General features: G+C 44.9%; 1 protein-coding gene across 1 annotated transcript in view; it reads left to right on the forward strand.

Moving 5' to 3' along the window:
- Positions 1 to 20831, forward strand: part of LOC147115197 (arf-GAP with SH3 domain, ANK repeat and PH domain-containing protein 1-like) — a 439694-nt gene that overhangs the window by 149210 nt on the left and 269653 nt on the right. The window contains exons 4-5 of the mRNA XM_085993991.1: positions 2001 to 2073; positions 8580 to 8725. Of these exons, the coding sequence (XP_085850117.1) occupies positions 2001 to 2073; positions 8580 to 8725 (219 nt within the window). The remainder of the gene's footprint in view (positions 1 to 2000; positions 2074 to 8579; positions 8726 to 20831) is intronic.

The raw sequence follows: 20831 nt of genomic DNA on the forward strand, positions 1-20831 counted from the left end.
TAAAATGTATTGCATCACATTTAGCTGCATTAAATTGCATCTTTACCCTGTCTGCCCATTCCATTCACCTGTCTGTCTTCCTGAAGTATTTTACAGTCCTCATCACTGTTGCCAAATATCCTTTTATACTGTCAGCAAATGTCAAGCTTGTATTCCCTATGTACAAGCTCGAATTATCTACCTGCCAAGAACAAAAGCGAACTCAGCACTGACGGTCAGGTATACCGCTTAAAACTCTGAGCAACACCCATTTACCCTAACTGTTTCCTGTCCGTCAACCAACTTTCTTTCCGCAATGCTATATTTCCTTTTACACCATACACCTACATTTTTCTAACAAACCTCTTGTGAGATACCTTATCAAATGCTTTCTGAAAATCCATAAAAAGTACTTCTACTGTGTTCTATTTAACTATTTGATCAGTCAATTCTTCAAAATAAAACTCTGGTAAACTTGTCAAACATGACTTGCCTTACCCAAATCCATGCTGCTTTTCCTGAATTAACCTGTGCATTTCTAAATGCTTACAATATATAATTCAAGATAGAATTAGTAAGAGTTTGCTCATAATTGGCATTAGATTAACTGGTCTGTCATTACTTGGTTTATCCTTCTCGCCCTTCTTGAGCATGATGTTATATCAGCTGCTCTCCAGTCCCACGGTACAATTTGCATATTCAAGAAGAATTGAAATATTGTGACCAGGCATCTGCTCATCTCCTATTTGACTTCTTTCAGCAGCCTAACTAAAGGGACTCTGAGGCTTATCCACTTTTGAGTTCTGCTAATTTTATGAGAACTGATTCCTTTCCTACAGTTAGTTCCATCAATTGTTACATATCCTCCTCCAGTACACTTAGCTTTTCACTTCCACCATCTTTGTAAAAGAAAACTGCGAAGTATTTAATTGATGTTTCTGCCATACCTTCATCCTCCGCAATTAAATTCCTTCCTTCAGCCCTGAATGGTCTGGCCATCTCCAACTATTTTAGAAGAGGACAAAATTGATTTTATTATCATTTGTAGCAAGACAATTCTTGAATTACATATTTGACCACCCAGAAACTATTCACAATGAAATGTAGAAAGCTCAGTGCTGAAAAAGATCATAGATCCAATTAGTCTGCCTTCCTGCTATGTTAGCAGTTGTATCTAGTAATGTGGTTCTCTTCAAGGTACATTTTCCAATTTAACTTTGAAGATTATCTAAAGTAATTATTCCTATAATTCTTGTTGAGCTTTTCTAATAACTGACCACCTCAATGAATTAGTGTTTCCTTACATCCAGTCTGAATCTACCTTTTCTGAGCTTAAACTAATGTCCCCTCATTCTGCTGTCTTGTGCCAATACAAATAGCCTGACTGAATACCTCAATCATATTTCCCTTCAGTCTTGTCTTTTCTGATGAACAGAGTCCTATATCCTTGAGTTGACTGCCATGTGTTTTATTCTCCAAACTCCTTATTATGTTAGCTCTTTTTTACTTTATCTAGCTTGGGTATTTCACACCAGAGCAACGCAATAGATATTTTGATTAAGGAGCAAAAAATTAATTATCTCCATTTTTTGCTGCATCTAAATGTTGTTGCTTCTGTCACCAACCAACAGATGAGCTTTTTTTGAGGAAGGGTGCTCTACCTACTCAGATGACTTAATTTAAATCCCTGTTTCGGTATTTTCACAATGATATCCAAAGATTTGCTTGGTATGGGGAGGGAAAGTCAGACAGTGAAAACCAATCTGGTTCTCATCTTGTCCCGACGAAGGGTTTCGACTTGAAGCGTTGACTCTATTTCTCTCTCCACGGATGTTGCCTGGCCTGCTGAGTTTTTCCAGCATTTTCTGTTATTATTTCTGGTTCTCATCTTATTTTTTGAGTATCCCTAGCACAATAATTATTTTATTCAATTCAGCGAAGGGGGAGGTGAGCGAGGGAAACCGAATGTTAATGTGGTAAATGCTCATTAATGTTTTTTTTCTGTTTCTTCCTTTTTATAGACATTAGACTTGGACAAAAATGCACTACAAAAAGTAAAGAAATCGGCAAAATCAATAAACACTTCAGGTCAAGGTACGTTTCAGTTGCAGTATTTATGCCTTTATATCACTTAGCACAGAATATATGGTAAGGAATGTATTTTAAATCTGTAACATGCCTTATACAAAATAAAGTTGAGTTCAGTAGTCGAAGTACATTGTTCTCTAGTTGGATTAATTTACTTTTTTTCCCAAAAGGTTAAATACAGTTTGTCATTGCAGTTTCTTTGACTAAACTCAGTGAACTAGTTTTTGTAAATGTACAAAATTTAATAGGAAATAGCCAGAAAAATGAGGCTGTTAATGCCAACTTACTGTTGGCTTTGTCAGTGTAAGTTGCCGTGTCAAATAATCTTGCAAATGTTAGTGTTATTTACTTGCACTGTGCTGCATCGTCATGGACAACTGAATCTAGAAATTCTGGCTTGTTTTTGGCATGGAATTGGCGCAATCTGGGTGAGGGGGCAGTAGGGAGTGGGTTGGAGAATTAAAATGACAGGTGGCTTAGGGTCAAGCTTGCGGACTCTGACTCCTCTGCCCTTGGCCGCCTACACTGTTTTAATGAAGGTCGAGGAACCGAGGCACTTCACAGCCTTCCGGACTCAACAGTGAGTTCAACAATTTCAGATCATAACCACCATTCCCATTTTTTCGGACAGCAGCTATTTGGTAATGATGCTGCTATTTCCATTTGCACCTCTTCTAGACCCATCTTTTGTGCCTTTACTTGTCTCATTACCATCTTTTACCTCGCATCATCATCCCTTTTGTCATTTAATCTCTCCTGCCTTCCACCCTATCGCAGACCTTCCCTTTTGTTCTTTCCTTCCCTCCCCTCTTCCCCTGCTCTGTACATGCTTAAAACCTGTTCTCTCTCTAACTTTTTCTAGTTCTGATGAAAGGTCCTCGAACTGAAATATTGGTCGGAATTTTACCGGCGCGGAGAGGGCGGGATCGGAGGTGGGTCAGCTGTCAAAATAGATAAGATTGACAACGGGTCGGGAACTCGCTGACGAGCCACCTCCACGTGAGTCTCGCAGGTGTCGGCGCTGAACAGACCCGACACCAAGCGGCGGGGGAGACAATTTAGATCATTAAATGCATTAAGAGGCAATTAAGTCTTATTTTAAGCTTACATTTAGATTTTTAGAGTTTGCCAACGGCTTCCTCACTGCTCGGGAATCATGTCAGGTAAGGAGGTCGGGTGTTGTGTCAGCATGGGATGATTTGCTAACTTGACAGCTGCAAATGGTCTATAAAAGCTCCCATTTTACAGGTCTTCACTTTGCAAGGTTAGAAGCTCTTGCTTACAGCATTTGGAAGACAGATTGAGGTTTATGCAGCTAGCAAGTGTTTGGAGAAAACTCTATCCAATGTCACTTCATCGGAACAACCTCTCTCACCATTGACAGATCGCTTCTGTCATCTCAACCTCACCTGCCATCTACTCCATCAGCATCGGTGCCCTTGGAAAAAAATCTCACCATGGTCCTCAGAATCCCACCACAAAATGCCCCAACACCAGCATCACCGAGCACACCAGCAGCACCAACATCAACACCAGCAGCACCAACATCAACACCAGCCTTCTCCGCAATCAACTGATGCTGCATCGGCACCCGACCACATTGCTGCCCGGAATGCCAGGGATGACATCACCATAGCCAGATTTACTTCACTTGACGCTGCACACCCTGGCTGCAACATGATGCACCAGGTTGGCGCTACCCCACACCAACACCATAAAGCATCCCTACAATGCTCAATCCATTTCTTTCCACACATCTCATGATTGCAGGGGAGGCAGGGTACGCTTGTGTCTCACCATTCACTGCAACTCACTAAGCCACTTCCAAAGGTGCGCACAAAGTTTTGAAAATAAAGATTTCAATGTTTGACAGCACATTAACAGAAACTTCACATGAACATTGGCTATAACACCCAAGTGCCTACCCTTGTGTGTTGTTAGTTGGTATGATTGGACTAGGATGAGGGTGAGTGTGAAGGGTGGCGAGTGAGATGGGGAAGTGATGATGTAGATAGAGAGGGATGGGTGAAGGTGCACGGTAAGTTGGTGAGAGTAAGGATGTGCACGAGTAGGGTAGGGAAGGCAGAGTGATGGGGATGTGATGAGTGGTACAGCAGGATGAGGTTGAGTGTGGCTTTGCAGTAATGTTTTGTGATCTACTGAGATCATTAAAAGGTTTGCGCCACTGCAGCCTGGTCCTCCTAATGACATCCCTACTTGTGTCCTCCTGTGCAATGTGCAACCAGGCTGCGTTGATCTCCTGGGGAGGCCTCTTCCGCCCATGGGAAGGGAAGAGCACACCTCTGCGTGCTTATGGAGGGAGTCATGGGAGAGCCTGGGTGCAGCCCTGCACCGTGCTTTTCAGTGTTTGCTGCACCTCGGTGCTGTAGAACACTGACAGCACAAATGTCGAAATCAATTTGGACATGGCCCTTTTAAGGAAACTGGCTGATGATGCGTCATCAGACCCGCTTCCTTTTAATTGGCCGGAAACCTCGCTGGGCGGGCTTAACAAGCCCAATCAATGTAAAATCACTTGGACAGAGCGGGCTGGAGCAGACAGCGGGCTGGGACCGCGCTACCGACCCCGGCTGCCCTGGACCCGTCTCGGTTGGTGAAATCGCGACTATTAACTTTGTTTCTTTGTTCACAGATGCTGCCTGACCTGCTGAGTATTTCCAACATTTTCAGTTTTTATTTCAGATTTCCAGCATCCACAGTATTTTGCTTTTGTCTTTATATTGTACTTCTTCATCTTTCCTTTGTCTTTGCAATATTTGAAAATGCTCAACTTAGGTGAATTTTTTAATTTAAATTTACATTTGCAGAAGAAAGTGTGTAATTTGAATCTTGACTGAACAATTCCAGATATTCCCCAGCTGAAGGCTTGTCTGCCTTTTCCCCCCCCCTATATTATCTGCCCCCTTCTCATTAGCACTACAGTTTGAATATCCATGTCAGATTAACGCAAGCAGAATTTATCCATATTGCTCGGGTTGAGTGAAACTGCTCCATATATATCGGTAATTCTTTTTGCTTGCACATTCATGTAGTAGAGCCTTGCACGTTGGAAACATATTGGAAAATTGCCTGTGAAAATTGTAGGATGCACAATTTCCCAATGTGCACTCCTGGCAGACGAGGCTCAGTTCTGAGAACACGCAAGCAGAAACTTTACCTCATTGAGATTATAGACCAGTTTCACTTCAGTTGCATCTGAGTACAGGAAACTTTGTGCTATCCGGCACCGGCGGGACCGAGCTGTTGCCGTCCCATCAAAACTGCTGGACAAACCAGCGCTAATGTTGAAACATACGGAGATTTTGAGCTTCGTATCTGGCAACAAACCCTGTGCAACAGCTTCTAAACAGTCGGCTGTACCTTGCAAGCGTCTCTGTAGCTTAGCAACAGCTTCAGTGAGACCTTGCAGAGCCTGACTGGTGGAAAAAAAAAGCAACGAAAAGAAAAAAAAACTAATGAAACAGCTCCTGATTTTTGCCGGTGGCTCGAGCATTCCAGACAGTTAATCTCCGGATAAACCAAAGTTTCCTGTATTTCCTTCTGTTAACATGTAGTTGACTTTCTCTCAACTTTTAGAGTGAGTGAGAGCTACTGGGATTATGGGAGTTGCTGGGACTGACAGTTAAAACTAAAACACAGTAGTATAAATGCAATACAGAAACATGTTTACAATGACACTAGAAATACTGACCAGATGAAATCTTTTCACATTTATAATGTTGCTGCACATGGTGACTAGAGGAAATTATCCCCAAAGGAGACGAATGAAAGATAACAAATAAGCAAATCAATCAAATAGCAAAGATGTTCAAGCAGGGAAAATAGTAAAACGAAAACATATGTAAGAAAAAAAAGTAGAGGGGAGATCAAACAAAAAAGAGGAAGATAATGCGGGAGACTCTAGGGCAGGGCTTCTCGAGCTTTTTGTTTCTGAGGCCCCCCTCCAGTGTTATAAAAATTCCATGGACCTCCTGTAGCACAACACAACTATCTTTTAAAAGTGGCTCCTGTCGCTTGGTAAAAACCAGCGGCAAATTCGCGCACAGCAAAGTCCCACAACAGAAAATCAGATGGATCACCATATACTATGTGCACCTAAGCTCCAGGCTCACTTCCCAATGCAAAATGGTGTATTTATAAAGGTCAACTTTCATGGCCGTCTGCACCTCGCGCGAGTGATGCCCCTGAGACTTGGACCCGGGATTGCGAGCTCCCGGCGGCAGCGGGCAGTTTGATCAGCTGCCCGTGCCGTGCTTGGCTCTAAACAGCTGCCATGGACAAGCAGCAGTCAGCCGCATAAAAAGCAAAAGGAGAAGTCAGCTGAACATTCACCGACGCTCTGGTTAATTCTCGGCCTGTTACCCCACAAAACGGACATCATACCTCACCGATCTGTTGCTCTGCTTGCCTGGTTTAAGCATGGTGGGCAGGGCTGCGCAGCCTGCCGGGAAAAGAGTGCCAACTGTCATTAACAGATTTGGGGTAGGAGGGGGGCAGGTTCTCCCCTCCTCCAACATCAGCGATGGCACATTGGCCCAACCTCTCACCGGTGCACTGAATTAAACGTTTTTTTTTGGAGGTGGGTAAAAAGAATATATAGCCTATTTCAAAGTCTCATTCTTAGTAATAAATGGGGCACCACTGACATTGGTCTTGCTTTTTTTTTGTTGACCCTGCTCACAGAATGGGATTTAAAAAAAAAAAAAGATTTTATTCTTGAAAGATGCTGATTTGGCAGGTCCCTTGAAATCTTCTCGCGGACCCCGGTTTAGAACCCCTGCTCTAGGGGAACCTATACTTAACATGCATGGTGGCCCATTGTTGAGCTTTATTAAAATCCTGTTTGGCATAAGGATGAGTAATCATAATTATAAGTACAATCGATAAGTGTTAACTAATAATTTTGTAAACTGTAATTCCAGTTTCAAATCTCATAGAAGCACTTCAGTTCGTTACAGAAGTAGATGGGCCAGAGGGATCAAGCAGATGCCCTCGCATCACATTTCAGCAAAATTGCTGTGATTGATCTATTTCTAAACTATCATGGTTCATTGTTACCTTCCATTTTGTACTAAGTTTTTATAACATTTTAGCAAATACTTTAATATGTTCAATGACTAGTATTTCTATTGATAGTAAACAGTACCTGAGCAGGCATTGCTTTGTCATTTGAGTGGATGTGCTGCTTTGAAGTAAGTGAATAGCGTTTATAGAGAGGATGCCAATAAATAATTGAATTAATACACTTTGGCCTAGAAATTCAGTGGGCCTTGCGCCCACTTAGCGCCTAAAGAGGTCTTTTGCACCGGCGGGGTGGTAGCGCGGAAATTGAGTGCAGCGGTATTGGCAGCGGTAGTCGTTAGCGCTGCGCCGGGACCGATGACGTCATCGGTGTGCGCGGTGGCCCGAAACCGCGCCGATCCCCATATTTATTTGCGGCCGCCTCCTCCGAAGCGGGCGCAAACAGCGAACAGAAAACGGGGCCGTCCTGCTGCCATAGTGGGGCGCTTTAAAGCGGAAGGTGCGGCCGGCCGCCTTTTCGGCGGCCGCCTGCCCGCACCTCCTTCCCCGGCCTCCTCCACACCCCCCGCGGCATTGCCGGCTGGTTTCCGTGGAGCCCGGCACTTCTCCGTTGTGCCGGGCTCTTTTGCCGGCACTCGCGATCGGGGCTCCGGCCGTTGCAGGCACCTCCCCCTTAAGAGAAGGAGGAGGCCTGCAGTACCGCAGCCTGCCGCACCGCATCGGGTGGCGCTGCGGCAACTAGCGCGCCGATATTCAGTTGCAGCGCCCCAAATGGAGGCGGGCACACCCTGGTATAGCGCCCGCTTCCGAATTGGGGCGCAGAAGACGAATATACGGTGTGCGCTAATGCCTCCCCGCCCAGCGCTAACTTTTGGGCGCGAGCGAGCTGCCCGCGCCCAAGTGAATTTCTAGGCCTTTATATAAAAAAATTTTTTACACTTACTTCATGGTTGAAATTAACACAGACTGAAAGATGAAAGTTTCCTCTCTGGCTATAAGACTCCCACATAAAATGATTTTAATGATTCTTAACCTACATTCTCGTGGATTTAGGCCCATAGCACAAAACTGGCCATGTATAGCAGTTTTATTTTGATCATAAGGATAGCTAAAATGGAATGTCACACTCCTGCAGTTAGGGGTGCTCTTCTAAGAATAGGGTTCTAGCACAAATAACGGTGCTTTAAATTACATGTGATCATGCTTTACCTGAAGTTGGAGGTACCCAAAGGGGTAATGCATTCATTTTCTAGCACCGATATCTCTCATCTAGATGAGCACAAAAAATTACCAAAGAAATGTAGCTGACACTTGGATCGTGCTTAATACTTGCGTTAGTACTTGCATTTGCTATTTAACATTTTTCTATCTTTGTTTTCGAAAAAGGGATAGTTATTGGCAAATTATACCCGTGTGTAGTTACAATGCGTGGGATGAATACATCTCTTGTTTTTCTGCTTCTTTTACAGAACATGTGCAAAATGAAGAGAACTATGCACAAGCACTAGATAAATTTGGTAGTAATTTTTTAAGTCGTGATAATCCAGATCTTGGCACAGCTTTTGTTAAATTTTCCACACTCACGAAGGAGCTTTCAACGTTGCTGAAAAATCTGGTAAGAGTTTAGGATCTTTGCTTCTTTATTTTATTAGCATCTCTGATCCATAATGGCTAAATGTTTTCTTTAAGTTACTGACCTGTACAGAGAATTGTGACTGAGGCTGTGATATATTAATCAAATGTAATATTATTGATATATTTAAAATACATATTATAAGGGTAAACTTAGTGATGCAGAGATTTAAGTTTAGATCTTCACACAACAGGTGTGCATATTAGAATTTGGGTGTATTTCAGCACTTTACATTTTTCTGACTATTTATTCTAATGGATGAAAATTTGCACTGGCTGCGAGTCACGTGCTCTGACCCCCATGCATATATTACAATACTAGCTGAAGTGCCCGGCGGTGCCGAGGGCATGTTGTTGTTGGAAGAGAGAGAGAGAGCGACTGGGGGGAAGAGAGAGAGCGACTGGGGGGAAGAGAGAGAGCGACTGGGGGGAAGAGAGAGAGGGACTGGGGGGAAGAGAGGGAGGGGTGGGGGGAAGGGAGGGGAAGGGAGGGGAGGGGGAGGGGAAGGGAGGGCGGGGGAGGGGGAAGGGAGGGCGGGGAAGTGAGGGCGGGGGGAGGAAGGAAGGGAGGGGAGGGGAAGGGAGGGCAGGGGAGGGGAAGGGAGGGGGGCGGGGGAGGGATGGAGGGCGGGGGGGAGGGAGGGCGGCGGGCCCCCCCCCCCGGAGGTGAAGACCGCCGATTGCGCGCGCAGCAGGAGCTGAGACGCGGCGTCTCTCTCGGCCGGCGGGCCCGGTTGCCAGGGCAACCGTGACGCTGACCAAGCCAGAGAGAGAGACGCCGCGTCTCAGCTGCTCCTGCTGCGCGCGCGGCCCCCCCCCCCGGAGGGTCGCGGCCCCCCCCCCCCTTTGAGGGTCGCGGCCGCCCCCCCCTCCCCCCCGAGGTGAAGACCGCCGATTGCGCCCGTTGCCAGGGTAACGCTGGACGCTCAGCAAGCCCCGGCAGAGAGAGACGTCTCAGCTCCTGCTGCGCGCGCACCCTAGCGGCGCTGGGCTGAGGCTCGGCCCTCCAGCCTTCGAGTGGGGCCGGGAGGTGCCTAGCTCGGGCGTGGGTGCGGAGGAGACGCCGAGGCTTCTAGGCCTACCTGGAAAAACGGGGAAAGGTAGGAAAATTAATGAGATTAGATAAGTTAATTACTTTCTAAATCATTTTTTTAAAAAACAATATGTGTTTTAAAAGCAATGGTTTTTTTTTAAGACGCAGAAAGCGGGAAAAAGAAAGGAAAAGTTTGGAATCAAGATGGCGGCGACTCACCTCGGTTCAGAACGATAAAGCCCGGCCACACGCGCACCGATTGGCCCAGCGGCACACGCCAGCAACCCGGCGTACGATTGGTCGAGCTCGAGGTCACTCTTGTCACTCTGTCGCTAATGAGCGGATAATGAGATGCTAATGAGCGGAATGTTGAAGGTTTTTGGGATACCGCGGGCGCAATTTTAGCCCGGCCGAAACGTAAATACGCTTAAAACTGTCTCGGAAGCGTAAGCTTTCTTTGGAGGTAACGCGCGCATAGGTACGCCCTGTAACTTTCGAGTGCATACCCGCAACGCACACGCGATGATAGACAGATCGACAGAATGACAGAAGTACCGATTTATATATATAGATATGCACCAATCATGTGAAGCTTTGTGCTAGGAGTGCGAAGTTGTAAAATTTACTTCATGAAGTCCAGAGCAAGAAAAGGTAATTGGCCCCATCGAGTGCATCCACAGTCCATGATTATTCTTCTAAGGACTTCCTACTGATCTGCACCTGTTGATCCTATGTTTTAAGAAACATTGTCTGTGATTTTAGCAGATAAATACTTAACACGTCCATATGATAGTGCTGTTTCAGCAGAGGCAATAACCCATTTAAAATAAATTGGTTAATGTCTGCATTAAAATACCAGATGCTAAGTGTCTATCTGCTAATATCAACAGTAATTTCTAGGTTTAAGTTCCTTCAATTCCCCTTCCAAACTGAGATCCATGCAGCTTTACGTTAGAGATTTCAATTCACTCCAAATCAGATACTTTCTCTGGGAGTCTCTTCGACATATGTTCCTTTAATTATTGTAAAGACTTGTATCACATCTCCCTTAATCGTTCCTGTAACAAAGTAAGTTTATTTGCTTGAACCTTTTTTCATAATTGAATCCCTAAAGCATTGAATGAACCTGCTCACTATTCTCTGGACCCTTTCTAATGAATCCACATCATAGAATCTTACAACACAGAAGGAAGCCATTTGGCCCATTGTGCCTGTGCATGTCCAATTGCCTTTTGAAAGTTCCTAAGATTCCATCACCCTTTCAGGTAGTGTGTTCCAGATCTTAACAATCCTCTAGGTGAAAAAAATTCTCCTAATTTCCTCTCCAGTTCTTTCCAATTGTTCTAAATCTATGACCTCTGGTTACCGACCCACTTGCCAGTGGAAACAATGTCTCCCTACTTGCTCTATTAAAACACCTCATAATTTTGAATACCTTTATTAGGTTTCCCCTTAACTTTCACTGCTCTAAGGGGAACAATTCCAGCTTCTCCAATCTCTCCATGTCCCTCATCCCTGGCATCATCCTGGTAAATCTCCTCTCTATCCTCTCCAAAGGAAGGAAGACATCCTTCCTAAAGTGGATTTGCCTTGAATTGTACACTTCACTCCAGCTGAGGCTTAACTAGAGATTTGTAAAGGTGTAGCATGACTTTCTTGTTTTTGTATTGAATGCCCCTATTTACAACAGCAACTTGCATTTATATAGCGCCTTTAACGCAGCAAAACATCCTAAGGCGCTTAACGAGCATTATCAATCAAAACATTTTTGACACTGCGCCACAGAAGGAGATATCAGCAGAGATGACCAAAAGCTTGGTTAAAGAGGTAGGTTTTAAGGAGCATCTTGAAGGAGGAGAGAGAGGCGGAGAGGTTTAGGGAAAGAATTCCAGAGCTTGGGGCCAAGGCAACTGAAAGCACGGCCGCCAATGGTGGAGCGATTTAAAATCAGGGATGTGCAAGAGGCCAGAATTGGAGGAGAGCAGAGATCTGAGGGTTGTAGGGCTGGAGGAGGTTACAGAGATAGGGAGAGGCAAGGTCATGGAGGGAATTGAGAACAAGGATGAGGATTTTAAAATTGAGGTGTTGTCGTACCGGGAGTCAGTATAAGTCAGCAAGCACTGGGGTAATGGGTGAACGATACTTGGTGCGAGTTAGGATATGGACAGCAGATTTTTGGATGAGCACAAGTTTATTTAAGGTGGAAGATGGGAGGCTGGCCAGGAGAGCATTGGAATAGTCAAGTCTCGAAGTATCAAAGGCATGGATGAGGGTTTGAGCAGCAGATAAGCTGAGGCAGGGTTGGAGATAGGCGATGTTATGGAGGTGGAAATAGGTGGTCTTGGTGATGGAGCGGATATGTGGTCAGAAGCTCATCTCGGGGTTAAACACAACACCAAGGTTGCGAATGGTCTGCCTCAGCTTCAGACAGCTGTCCAGGATGGAAATGGTGGTCAGGCAACCGAGTTTGTGGCAGGGACCAAAGACAATAGCTTCAGTCTTGTCAATATTTAGTTGGAGGAAATTTCTGCTCATCCAATATCGGATGTCGGACAAGCAGTGTGACAAATCAGACAATGGAGGGGGTCAAGAGAGGTGGTGGTGAGAGAGTGCCGAGTGTTGTCAATGTACATGTGGAAGCTGATGTGTTTTCGGATGATACCGCCGAGCGGCAGCAAGTAGATAAGAAATAGAAGGGGGCTAAGGATAGATCCTTGGGGGACTCCAGAGGTAATGGTGCAGGAATGTAAAGAGAAGCTATTGCAAGCAATTCTTTGGCTACGATTCGATAGATAAGAATGGAACCAGGCAAGGGCAGTTCCACCCAGCTGGATGACGACGGAGGAGGCTGGTGTGGTCAACTGTGTTGAAGGCTGCAGATAGATTGAGAAGGATGAAGAGGGATAGTTTACCATTGTCAGTCACATAGAATGTAATTTGTGACTTTGATCAGGGCTGTTTCAGTATTGTGGCAGGGACGGAAACCTGTTTGGAGGGATTCAAACGTGGAATTGCGGGAAAGATGGGCCGGATTTGGGAAGTGACAACACGTTCAAGGACTTTGGAGAGGAAAGGGAGGTTGGAGATGGGGCAGTAGTTTGCAAGGACAGAGGAGTCAAGGGTGGTCAAAGCCAAGTATCACACATGCCTTATCAACTTGCCCTGCTGCCTTCCAAGATTTGTGCATATGCACCCCCCAGGTCCTTCTGCTCTTGCACCCCCTTAAAATAGTACCATTTAGATTATATTGTTTCTCCACGTTGTTTCTCAAAGTACATCACTTCACATTTATCAGCATTAAATTTCATCTGCCATGTGTCTGCCCATTTCACCAGTCTGTCTATCTCCTCCTGAAGTCTGCTACTACCCTGCTCACTATTTACTACGTTGCCAAGTTTTGCATCTTCCGCAAACTTAGAAATTGTATTCCCTATATCCAAGTCCAGGTCATTTATATATAACAAGAAAAGCAATGATCCTAATACCGACCCCTGGGGAACTCCACTACATACTTCTCTCCAGTCAGAAAAACATCCGTTCACCTCTACTCTTTGCCTCCTACCCCATAGCCAATTACGTACCTACGTTACCACCGTTGTTTTAACATTATATACTTCTATTTTCTGAATAAATCTGTTATGTGGTACTTTATCAAATGCCTTTTGAAAGTCCATATATACATCATCTGCATTACCTTCATCAACCCTCTCTGTTACTTCGTCAAGCATGATTTGCCTTTAACAAATCTGTGCTGGCTGTCCTTTATTTAACCCATGCTTCTCCAAGTGAGAATTAATTTTGTCCTTGGTCTCAATTAGTTTTTCCAGCACTGCCATTAGACTGGTCTGTAGTTACCAGGTCGATCCCTCTCCCCGTCTTTGCACAGGGGTGTAACATTTGTAATTCTTTTCTATAAATTCCTTTTTTTGGATTTCATGTTCATAGCTTGAAGTATTTGTGCTTAATTTTTAGGTTATTTCTGTCCTTATTAAACCATTGTGGTCAAGGTCTTGTTGTTTCTTTCTTTTATAATACAATATACTTTCCTCATGAGGGAGGATGGGTGGGCACTGGTAGATGATTGGGTTAGGTACTGTCCTTTTTCCCCTGAGTCCTGGGTCACAAATCCAATCTAGATGGAGGGAATGAAGGCTTCCTGTCTGAAATATATACAGGGGAGATATAAACATTTTTGAAGTTCAGGGCTGATATCAGGAAGCACTTCTTCAAATAGCAATTTAATACAAGTGATGGCCTCTGGATATCAAAGTGGAAACAAAATCTTGAGAATCATTCAAGAGACAGTTGGATGTTGTGGTGGGACTATAGGTTTCTGTGAAAAGATGACCTATCTAAGTCAATTGGCCCCTGTCATCTGTACAGATCTTTGATTATAATAGTCTTAAATGCATTGCATGTTCTTCTGTTCTATTATTAAGTATGATTTTTCAATTAATTTCCCCAAACTCTACTCATAGCTACAACATATGCTCTTATGAAGTTGCCACATTGTTTTCTTTGGCCTTAACTTTGACAGTAGTATCAAGTCTAAGAATATGCAATCACTTGATTTGCTCACAAGCTTCCAGCTAACTAATCAACTGTACTTGACTGCTCAACACCAAATCCAGCACAGTCTCTGTTCCTGTCGATTGAGTCACATGTTGTGTAAGGAAACAATCCCATGCCAACTCCGTGAAATATGTTTGTATTTTCATCCCTGACTTCTGATCTGTCCATTTACATTGAGATGTTGAAACTCCCCATGGTTAGTGCATTGTTATGTTCTGCAGCTGCCCCAGCGTTGTTCATGTAAACAGCTCACATTTCGGGGCCGTTTACAGCAGTTACCAATTAATTTCCTGCTTTTAACATTATTTAGTTCTATCCATATTGTTTCAGTCTCCTCCCTTCTCCAATATTCATCTTTTTTGTGATTCCTTATCAATAATGTAATTCCTCCACCTCTCTTGTTAGATTTGCCCTTGCAAAAAGAAATCCTCAGCTGCAGCTTGACCATATTCCTTTTCTTCTTTGATCTTTGCTATTGATGCATTTTTTTCATTTTTGCCTGTTTTGTTCACCCCAACTGTCTGACTTCCTAGTTCAATTCACTCCTGTTTATCCTCTCTCCAAGGATATTGGTACCAATCCAATTTCTGAAGCCCATCTCACTTGAGCAGCTTGCCCTTCCCACAGAACTTGTCCCAATGTCTTGGGAAACTGAAGCCCTCCTTTCTACATCGGCTTTCTAGCCATGAATGGATGTATACAACCTGTTTCTGTCTAGCTAGTGATTTTGGGAGTACTGCTGAGATTACTGCCTTGGAGATCTTGTGCCTGAATCTAAAGCATGATTCCTCAAATTTCCTTTGCAAGACCTTTATCTTTTTATTTATTATTCATTCCTTTGTGACCTATAACGTCTGGCTATTTCTCTCCTCCCTTTCATCAGTTTTCCCAACAGCTCCAAATTAGGCTGTCTGTTCATATTTACAGGAAACTTTGTGATATCCGGCACCGACGGGACCGAGCTGTTGCCGTCCCATCAAAACTGCCGGACAAACCAGCGCTAATGTTAAAATATACGGAGCTCCGTATCTAGCAACAAACCCCGCTGCTTAACAGCTTCTAAACAGTCGGCCGTAGCTTGCAAGCGTCTCTGTAGCTAAGCAACAGCTTTAGCTAGACCTTGCAGAGCCTGACTGGTGGGAAAAAAAAGCAACGAAAAGAAAAAAAATTTAGTGAACCGACTCCTGAATTTTGCCAGTGGATCGAGCATTCCGGATAAACCAAAGTTTCCTGTATAGTGTTTTCCACTACTGCCTTTTTTGTGAATAATCACTCTTTTCCCTGTGAATGAATGCACCATGGTGCTCTTATGCTGCTCTTGATTTCCCTTGTGCCTCTTCCTTGTCCTCATCATCAGGTGTCAAAAACAGTATACCTATTGGACAAGTTCAGACCACCCAAGTTTTCTTGTCCTGGTTTCCGCTAGCTCCTTCTCCACTTGTTTTTTTAAAATTCATTCTCTGGTTTGCTGGCTAGGCTGCAATTTATTGCCTATTCCTAATTGCCCCAAGGAGGTGGTGGTGGGCCACCTCCTTGAACCACTGCAGCTTGTATTCTTGTTAGCGGTTTGATACAACGAAGTGGCTTGTTTGGCCACTTCAGAGGGCGATTATGAGTCAACCACATTGGTGGTATGGGACTGGAGTTATGTATAGGCTAGACCAGGTAGGGATGCCAGATATACTTCCGTAAAGGACATTAGTGAACCAGTTGGGTTTTTATAGATAAACCGCTTTGGATATTGTTGGGGGAGATGGCTTATCGGGGGAAGGCAGCAGTCGCCAACTTCCTGGCACCATGGGTGGTTCTGCTGCACAGGACGGGAGGATAAAGAGCGGGAGAGCTATGGTGATAGGGGATTCTATTGTAAGGAGAATAGATGGGCATTTCTGCGGCCGCAAACGAGACTCCAGGATGGTATGTTGCCTCCCTGGTGCAAGGGTCAAGGATGTCTTGGAGCAGCTGCAGGGCATTCTGGAGGGGGAGGGTGAACAGCCAGCTGTCGTGGTGCATCTAGGTATCAACAATATAGGTGAAAAAATGGGATGAGGTCCTAAAAGCTGAATATAGGGAGTTAGGAGGTCAATTAAAAAAAAATAGGACCTCGAAGGTAGTAATCTCAGGATTGCTACCAGTGCCACATGCTAGTTAAGAGTAGAAATAGAAGGATATTTCAGAGGAACACGTGGCTAGAGGAATGGTGCAAGGAGGAGGGATTCAAATTCCTGGGACATTGGAACCGGTTCTGGGGGAGGTGGGACCAGTACAAACTGGACAGTTTGCACCTGGGCAGCACTGAGACCGATGTCTTTGGGGGAGTGTTTGCTAGTGCTGTTGGGGAGTGTTTAAACTAAAATGGCAGGGGGTTGGGAACCTGTGCAGGGAGACAGAGGAAAGGGAAGCAAGGATAGAAGCAAAAGACAGTAAGGAGAAAGGCAAAAGTGGAAGGCAGAGAAATCAAGTGTGCAAATCAAACAGAGCCACAGTAAATAATCATTCTAAAAGGACTAAGGGGGAGAAATTGGGTGAGTAGTGCCACCTGTTAGCGGCTGAAGAGGCAGTCAGTGGCTGTAGCGCCATTGGCTGCGCCTCCCGCGATATTCAGCAGGGGCGCTAATGGTGGCGTTAGCCTTTTGCGCTGCGCCGCCACCGATGACGTCATCGGTGTGCGCAGCGCCCCGATCGCGATATTTGGTAGCTAGCACCGTTCGCTACCTGCGCCCGGTTCACGGGGCCTTGCTGCGCCGGCAGAGGTGCAAGTTAAGGTGGAGGTGCGGGGCGGCCGCTTTTTTGGCGGCCGCCTGCCAGCACCTCCGTCCCCGGCCTCCTGGTCCCCTCCCCGCGGCATTGCCGGCTGTTTCCCGAGAGCCCGGCACTTCTCCTTGGTGCCGGGCTCTTTTGCCGGCACTCGCGATCGGGGCTCGCGCTGCTGCAGGCCCCTCCCCCTTAACAGCGGGAAGAAGGCCTGCAGTACCGCAGCGAAATTCACTTTCAGCGCCCTAAGAGGGACGCAGAGCGCCTCGAGCTGCGCCCCATCTCCCTCTAGAGGCACTTCAACTGAATTTGCGGCGATCGCGGCGCAAATTCCAGCGCCCAGGCGAACTTTGCGCCGCTTGGGCGCCTCAGGCCAATTTTTAGGCCTAAGAGTGTTAATAAAAAATTTTAAAAAATCAAGCCTGAAGGCTTTGTGTCTTAATGCGAGGAGCATTCGTAATAAGGTGGATGAATTAGCTGTGCAAATAGATGGAAACGGATATGATATAATTGGGATTACGGAGACATGGCTCCAGGGTGACCAAGGCTGGAAATTCAACATCCAGGGGTATTCAATATTCAGGAATCACAGGCAAAAAGGAAAAGAAGGTGCGGTAGCATTGATGGTTAAAGAGGAGATTAACACAATAGTAAGGAAGGATATTAGCCCTGATGATGTGGAATCTGTATGGGTAGAGCTGAGAAATACCAAGGGGCAGAAAACGTTAGTGGGAGTTGTATACAGACCCCCAAACAGTAATGCCGAGGTTGGGGATGGCATTAAACAGGAAATTAGAGACGCGTGCAATAAGGGCACTGCAGTTATTATGGGTGACTTTAACCTACATATAGATTGGGCTAACCAAATTAGTAACAATACTGTGGAGGAGGAATTCCTAGAGTGTATATGGGATGGTTTCCTGGACCAATATGTCGAGCAACCAACTAGAGATCAGGCCATCTTAGACTGGGTATTATGTAATGAGAAAGGATTGATTAGCAATCTTGTTGTGCGAGGCCCCTTGGGGAGGAGCGATCATAATATGATCGAATTCTTCATTAAGATGGAGAATGAAGTAGTTGACTCAGAGACTAGGGTCCTGAATTTAAATAAAGGAAACTACGATGGTATGAGACGCGAGTTGGCTAGGATGGATTGGGGAACGTTACTTAAAGGGTTGAAGGTGGATAGGCAATGGCAAACATTTAAAGATCGCATGGATGAACTACAGAATTTGTTCATCCCTGTCTGGCATAAAAATAAAACAAAAAAGGTGGCGCAACCGTGGCTAACAAGGGAAATTAGGGATAGCATAAGATCCAAGGAGAGGACATATAAATTGGCCAGAAAAAGCAACAAACCTGAGGATTGGGAGCAGTTTAGGATTCAGCAAAGGAGGACAAAAGGATTAATTAAGAGGGGGAAAATAGAGTATGAGAGTAAGCTTGCGGGGAACATAAAAACTGACTGTAAAAGCTTCTGTAGATACGTGAAGAGAAAAAGATTGGTGAAGTCAAGCAAAGGTCCCTTGCAGTCAGAATCAGGGGAATTTATAATGGGGAACAAAGAAATGGCAGACCAATTAAATACATACTTTGGTTCTGTCTTCACAAAGGAGGACACAAATAACCTCCCAGAGATGTCAGGGAACATAGGGTCTTATGAGAGGGAGGAACTGAATGAAATCAGTATTTGTAGGGAAATGGTGTTCGGGAAATTGACGAGATTGAAGGCCGATAAATCCCCAGGGCCTGATGATCTACATCCTAGGGTACTTAAGGAAGTGGCCCTAGAAACAGTAGATGCATTGCTGGTCATCTTCCAAAATTCTATAGACTAGCACAGTTCCCATGGATTGGAGAGTAGCTAATGTAACCCCACTATTTAAAAAAGGTGGTAGAGAGAAAACGGGGAATTATAGACCGGTAAGCCTGACATCAGTAGTGGGGAAAATGCTAGAGTCCATTATAAAAGATGTAATAGCAGAGCACTTGGAAAACAGTGACAGGATCGGACAAATTCAACATGGATTTACAAAAGGTAAATCGTGCATGACTAATCTACTGGAGTTTTTTGAGGCTGTACCTGGTAGAATAGATAAGGGAGAACCAGTGGATGGATGTGGTGTATTTGGACTTTCAGAAGGCTTGCGATAAGGTCCCGCATAAGAGATTAGCATGCAAAGTTAAAGCAGACGGGATTGGGGGTAAGGTACTGACTTGGATAGAGAACTGGTTGGCAGACAGTAAGCAAAGAGTTGGAATAAATGGGTTTTTTCCCGAGTGGAAGGCAGTGACTAGTGGGGTACCGCAGGGATTGGTGCTAGGACCCCAGCTAATCACAATATATAATAATGATCTAGACGAGGGAACTGGATGTAATATCTCCATGTTTGCAGACGACACAAAGCTGGGTGGGCATGTGTGCTGTGAGGAGGATGCCAAGAAACTTCAGTATGATTTAGACAGGTTGGGTGATTGGGCAGATGCAGTATAATGTGGATAAATGCGAAGTTATCCACTTTGGTGGCAAAAACAGGAAGGCAGATTATCTGAACGGCAATAGATTGGGAGAAGGGGAAGTGCAACGAGACCTGGGTGTCCTTGTGTACCAGTCGTTGAAGGTAAGCATGCAGGTGCAGCAGGCGGTTAAGAAGGCAAATGGCATGTTGACCTTCATAGCGAGAGGATTTGAGTACAGGAGCAAGGATGTCTTGCTGCAGTTGTACAGGGCCTTGGTGAGACCACACCATGAGTATTGTGTGCAGTTTTGGTCACCTTATCTGAGGAAGGATGTTTTTGCCATGGAGGGAGTGCAGCGAAGATTCACCAGACTGATACCTGGGATGGCAGGAATGACGTATGAGGAGAGATTGGGTCGATTGGGCTTATATTCACTGGAGTTTAGAAGAATGAGAGGGGACCTCATTGAAATTATAAAATTCTAACAGGACTAGACAGACTAGATGCAGGAAGGATGTTCCCGATGGTGGGGGAGTCCAGAACCAGGGGTCACAGGCTAAAGATAAGGGGTATTTAAGACAGAGATGAGGAGGAATTTCTTCACCCAGATAGTGGTGAACCTGTGGAATTCTCTACTACAGAAGGCAGTTGAGGCCAATTCATTCATTCTTAAATATATTCAAGAAGGAGTTAGATATATTTCTTAAAGCTAAAGGGATCAAAGGATATGGGGAGAAAGCAGGGACTGGGTACTGAATTTGGATGATCAGCCATGATCTTATTAAATGGCGGAGCAAGCTTGAGGGGCTGAATGGCCTACTCCTATCTTCTATGTTTACAATAATCCAACATCTTCATGGTAATTATTTTTTACTGATACTATAGGAATGTCTTGTTCCTATCGAAAGACTGAGGTCCACTCAGGCGATCAAATAAACAAGGTTTAATGAAAACTAACAGAGTTTAACGGATAAATACAGGAGAACATCGAATATAGGTCTAGTCAGTTCGGAGGCTCCACGAGGACTGCTTGGGCGGTCCCGTGGCTGACATCATGACGTCATCACGTTTTTCCCGCCGGTGGGGGATCAAGTGATGAACGGCGTGACGTCATCGCGTTTACCCGTGCTATTAAAGTGATCGCGCTCTGTACATGTAAACAGTGAAAACAAAGATACAGACTCAGGCTGTAGCGAACATATTATTAAAGGGAATTATATACAATTGGTCGGAGTCCCTTAGTGGCTCCGCCACAATACTACCTTTT

This window comes from Somniosus microcephalus, chromosome 7 (genome assembly GCF_052327205.1).
Source record: "Somniosus microcephalus isolate GS21.2 chromosome 7, FLI_Smic_1.0, whole genome shotgun sequence".
Taxonomy (NCBI): domain Eukaryota; kingdom Metazoa; phylum Chordata; class Chondrichthyes; order Squaliformes; family Somniosidae; genus Somniosus; species Somniosus microcephalus.